Genomic DNA, 5,734 nt, shown 5'->3' on the forward strand with positions numbered 1-5,734 from the left:
TATAAAATTGTTAGCAAAAAAATATCATAAAAATTGTTTCCTTTAACCCTTTCAAGCCTATATATTATTTTTACATCGGAGATTTGTTTCGCTAGATAAATTTATGTTTACATTAATTTATTTTTGAATTATAATCTTTGATTGTGTAATATAATCCAATAGAATATCGGTAACAAATATAATGTAACATCATGGAACATAGTTTAATGCATTTAATATTATTTTACACTGCATAATTATTATAATTACATAACATAATATATTATATTTCACAATTATGCACATACATACTTAATACGTTCTTAGGAACCTAATTAAAACGATATAATTTTAATAATACCATGCGGCATTGGAGAGCTGGAAAGGGTTAATGAGCCTTATCCTTTAACTTGCTTTTACATTAATACATAATTACAGGTGCAGGCTATCTTGTGATCCGCGAACACGCTGATGAAGCACATTTTGATCTTGGAAAGCCCGTAGCCTGAGATCGATTTGCTGCTAGAAAGGGCGGATTACTCCCTAAGGGTTAATGAACGGTTCATTAATGACGCACTAGAACGCGATCGGTCTCGCTTGAAAATGCCAAACGATGTGATTAATTTAATGTTTCAATTTTTTTTATTATTTCACGGATACTTCATATACACTGAAATAGATGAAAAATCGATATGTGCTCTCTCAGTAACGTATATATACGAACAATTATTCACGATGACTAAAACGATCACTTAATTAACTTTCATTCAGATCAATCATCGTTTCAGCAAATCATTCTAACGATCTTTGAGACATTCTTCGATATTATTAAAAATTTCCAATTTGTCATTGGAATTATTATTACGCTCAACAATCGAGGGATTAATCAATCTTATTAATTCAGGAAAACTTCTTTCAAGTGTCGATTTAAATTATATTATGGTATAAATTTGTAATTGGAACGAATTAGAATCTTTATCTTTTTTTGTTCGTAAAATTTAATTATTATTATTATTAATATAACGTGAGTAAAATTTTCTTCAATAACTGTATCTGATGGAATTCCATACTAATTAATTGTAAGGAATGTCAATTTTTTCAAAAATCTGATTAACAATCCTCATTTTCAATAAAAACGATCAATAATGTTCTATTCACGATACAATCGTTAATTACAGAAATGTCGGAAAATTGCATTCACATTAACCGTTTATTTTTCACTTAAGGATAACATTAAACGGTAACTTCCTCGGAAAATCTGCTCTTGTCATCGAGGTTGATAACTATAGCGTGTGTCCTAGCATGACCGGATTTACTTCTGGATTTGTCCTTCAAATCGGATTCCTTACCATCTTTACCGTGACACATTTCCCTGCTGATGTCCTCAATAGGGTGTTTCGAGGATGTTGACACGGCTGCGTCTTTTCCGATTTTCCTCGACTCCGGCGTTTCATTATCCCTCGACATATCGCGCACATCCTTTCCACCAAGCCCATTTTTCTCAATACATGCGCGACATCGATTTTCGCCCTGAGAACCGTTTCCTAAACAAAGGTAGAATTATCTGCCCGCAGGGCTTCACGGAATGTAATGAAAAATTAATAGATCCCGTCTTGAACAGATACAAAGGGAGAGAGTATAAATAAATAAAACTCTCGTTTGGACTTTCAGTTTTCACAATAAAATTAATTTAACCGAGCAGCTCTCGGGGCAGATTACTTTATAATGTCGTTCATTTTCGTTTTTCTGATCTTTCAATGCATCAGAAACAATTTCGTAGTTCTTGCCCCCTAATTTCCAACTTTAAATGTAAATGAAATATGCAGGCCATATATACTGCTTTTGTCAGAATTTCCACTTTTTCTAATTTTATCCTCCGTTTCCAGAGCTACGATCATTCGTAAATCTGTGTCATTTTTAAAACGGATAAATTCCTCTGATTTTATTTCCGACTGCTAGCTTCGAGCTTCAAATGTAATATATAAATAAAAGGTTTCTCTTCAGTTCATACAGAACTTTTATTGATGAAATTTTATTTGCGACTGTGTGTGCTAACGTTGAAAAACAGTTATAACATATTTCACAATCCCGCACCAACTTTTCGTAAAAAAATTCAGTATACGTTATTTTAAAGTTTATTTCTTACCTGTTTGAGTCTGTTCCTGACAAGCTCGTCCGAGATTAGTTTCCTTCGTCGATTTATTGAGATCATTCAACTGAACGATGCTAGTCGAAATGGCTTGAATAGTAGATACTTGAGCTTCGACTCGATTCGAAGCGTCCAGCATGGCTGCCAGCTTTCTGGACAGCTCCTGATTTCCTAATAATATGTTCTTTTCCTTCAGGACCTCTAACTGATTGAGCAAACGGCGGAATTCCTCCTGGAAAGAAGTTGCTGTCTCTTGACATTCTTATCTTATATTTATAATCTAAAATGTTAAAGTGTAAAAATTTTTTTAATTTCAGGTAATGTAGGTTTTAAGATGTCATAATTTTGAAGATCCAAGATTTCTAAAATTTGAAGAGCCTAATATTTTCAAATTTAAATGTTTTAAGACCGAAATGTATATATATATATATACTCGTATTATGTATTATATATCCTGAGATTACAAGCTACAAAATCTCAAAGTTTCAAGCTTTAAAGAGAGAATTTGGAAGATTAGGATTTTAAAAGTTTAAAACTTTGGCGCTTTATAATTTGAAAATTAGGATAACATTAGAGCAATACAATCTGCTGCAAATCTAGATCTAGATCGGATTATATTTAGTAAAGAGGGAGTGTACAGCTTCGGATACTACGCTCCATAGAGACCAGAGGATTCAACGGTTTACCGGGGTGCTTACCGTGACAGAGTCGCTTTCTTCGGCGAAATTACCCTGCTGAAGCGATATCGAGTTGGTCTGGTTACTAGTACCCTGCGGACGACTGCTTTTCCCCAAGAACTTGCCGGTCGCGCCACAAAGTTTACCAATCGTCTCCTCCTTCCCTCCGTCGCGGAACACCACGTAAGCCTTCGTTAAATGCGACGTATGTAACAACCAAACTTACACGGCACCGGGATTTCTATTCAAGCTAGTAAGAGGACTTTGCAGTAATCTTGCAAAGAGAGAAAGAGAGAGAGAGAGAGAGAGAGAGAGAGAGGGGGGGGGGAGAAAGAGAGAAGCAAATAGAAAACGAAGCGGAAATTGCGCGATTTAATCTCATTCGTGCTGATTGAATTGAATTTTAGCTTTATACGATACCTCAACTTATATTTTGCTTTTCTCACTAAATTTTGAACAAGAAGTGAACTTATTTACAGATCAATTACATTAAAAAATGTGGTCCTATTTACTTTTTGTTAAAACTAATAACTTTTTGTTAACTTTAAATAAAGTTTATTCAAAAATGTTTTGAAAATAAACTCTTTAGAGTTATCTTCAATTTATATTTAATATTCCGAAAATGGAATTTCTGCAAATTTATATTCGTAGAATATACACAAATCTAACAGTTTCAAATAAACTGTTTCGCGGATTAATAAATACTTGTGACTATATAATATTTTATAGTTTATCGTAAATAAAAATCGTAAAAATTGTGGAGTGAGGTTTTCGACATAAATTCGACCAATATTGAAGTAATGGGCGCAGTAAAACATATATAGGTAATAATTGTCATATAGTAAAGCTGTAATAAATAATACTTCTTACTTTACTGCCGAATATCAGGCAAAGCAGCAATGTGACGGTAAGCTGGGTATGGCAGAAAAATATGATGTACAATAAATCCGGATTGGCCGGTGATTGCAGGAACAACCTGCAGCAACGAAAAAGAAATTATTCAGAGCTGTTAGCTGCACGAAGCGCTCTCGTGACGTAAGAACGGGCCGGTAGTGGTTAGTGTCCCAGATCTTCCGTCATTTTTATTTGTTTCTCCAACTCGAAAATTGCATTCGTAGATTAGGATGCTCCACGTTCTTGATTGCATCAAGTTTTAATGACAGATGCGTTTAATGCAAATTCCACTTTCCTTAATAAGAAAATTGGATGGAAAATTAAACAAAGGAAAAGCGCCCGGGTAACAAAGGTAAAAATTCGGTTTTAAAATTTATCGTCACGACATGTAATCTTGTGGCATTAAAAATTGGAGTAAATTGTAATATCAAAAGGCGGATGGGAAAAAAATTGATTATAAATTCGTCAAGTCAGAAATGTGTCATTAAATTGCAGTTAAGATGGGGCACGTTGTAAAACCGTCGACACAGTATTTACATTTAAAATAAGGGTCGCTTTAAATTGACTCACATTATGCATTCTACCGTTAAACTCTTGAAACATAAAATTCCGAGGAATTTAATTAGACTTAAGTAGAAAAAAGACGCTATCATTACAACGCTAAAATAAATTCGCGACTAAGTGCAAATATATGACGTTTGATAGACTTCTTTTAATTAACGTTTGGAAGGAACGGTTTTCAAACCATCTCGTGTTACGAATAATTACAAGGGCGATGAAGCTTTGCAAGTACTTCCCGGACAAGTAGTTGTAATCGGTCATTCGGAATAACGAATGGAGAGAAAAAGGTCTCATAACGCAAACTTACATTGAAACGTTGAGGAAGACTGATAGTAGAAATTCGTTGTAAATCGCCATTGAAATGAATCGACTCTCATTAAACTCCGACGGAGTCTTTCTTACTACGATGCACAACCGGATGCCCCACACAAGGAACATCACCTCGACTGAAATCACGTGAAATTTCACAAGTCACATTAGTCTCAATAGCAAGCTAAATGTTTTGCCCAAAGACCCGCAGAGTCGTAGTTAGCGTTACTTGCGTATACCTAGGTAGGCGAAAAAATGTTTCATTTCCGTTCACAAACATGTGCGAAGCAAAGTCGCGTGTGAGTTTACGTTATAGGTTCAGTTACAACTCCGTGAATCGTAGGATGATTTGACAATCTGAACGATTAAGAGCTCCGATTGAAGAATTCTTGAAAATTGTTAGATATGTAAGGCAATCACAGATAACTTTGCATTATGCATTCCACGCGGTTAAACTCTTGAAATGTAAAAATCCGTGGGATTTAAGGAATTATAAGAGCCTTCTTCAAGCTACGTGAAATCAAACGCCGATCGGCGTGCTTGAGTAAGATCTATAAATTAATTCCGCTTCTTTGGAGGTCGTTATAGGAAAATTAATACCTCTTACTCTCTGTGACGATAGATGAATGCGAGTTAACTATAATACAAGGTCTTCCTCGAAGCCGAGCGTGGTGCACTATCCATCTTGATTTAAAATCGCGTTTGACCATCTGCAGTATTACTAAATCAATATAGCTCCACATGTGCACGGTTTTCCACATTATATATATTATACATGTGTATCATATTATAGTTTGTGTGTCGCTAATACGCTCTAATCCTTCATAATGCCGTATTAACTGCGCGTGCATGCATACAACGATACGATCGCTAAATACTAATTTAATGTAAATTAATTTGATACACACCGCCAAGAGCAATTTTCCTGACTGGAGAGAAGCGCGTCATGATAGAGACTCGGTAAACATTTTACAAAGTAGACAGAGGCACACATAAACTGACAGCGGGGATGGGTAATGCGGACTAATGCTACCTGCCACGTGTAATACAGGAACTTATGGATATGGCGAAGCCAGGACTATACGCTGAGAGACGGATGCCCACTTTCGCGCCTCATTTACGCGGCTATGTCCCGGAGGTACTTCGCGCATTTTTGTCCCCCCTC

At 35.5% G+C, this 5,734-nt stretch overlaps 1 protein-coding gene across 1 annotated transcript in view; it reads right to left on the reverse strand.

Moving 5' to 3' along the window:
- Positions 1-1,169: 1,169 nt before the first annotated feature.
- Positions 1,170-5,734, reverse strand: part of LOC108778200 (probable G-protein coupled receptor CG31760) — a 29,229-nt gene continuing 24,664 nt past the window's right edge. Inside the window, 5 exon segments of the mRNA XM_018545316.1 lie at positions 1,170-1,523; positions 2,126-2,360; positions 2,827-2,994; positions 3,676-3,781; positions 4,568-4,706. Of these exon segments, the coding sequence (XP_018400818.1) occupies positions 1,213-1,523; positions 2,126-2,360; positions 2,827-2,994; positions 3,676-3,781; positions 4,568-4,706 (959 nt within the window). The 3' untranslated portion in view covers positions 1,170-1,212.

Source organism: Cyphomyrmex costatus, unplaced genomic scaffold (genome assembly GCF_001594065.2).
Source record: "Cyphomyrmex costatus isolate MS0001 unplaced genomic scaffold, Ccosl1.0 scaffold496, whole genome shotgun sequence".
NCBI lineage: Eukaryota > Metazoa > Arthropoda > Insecta > Hymenoptera > Formicidae > Cyphomyrmex > Cyphomyrmex costatus.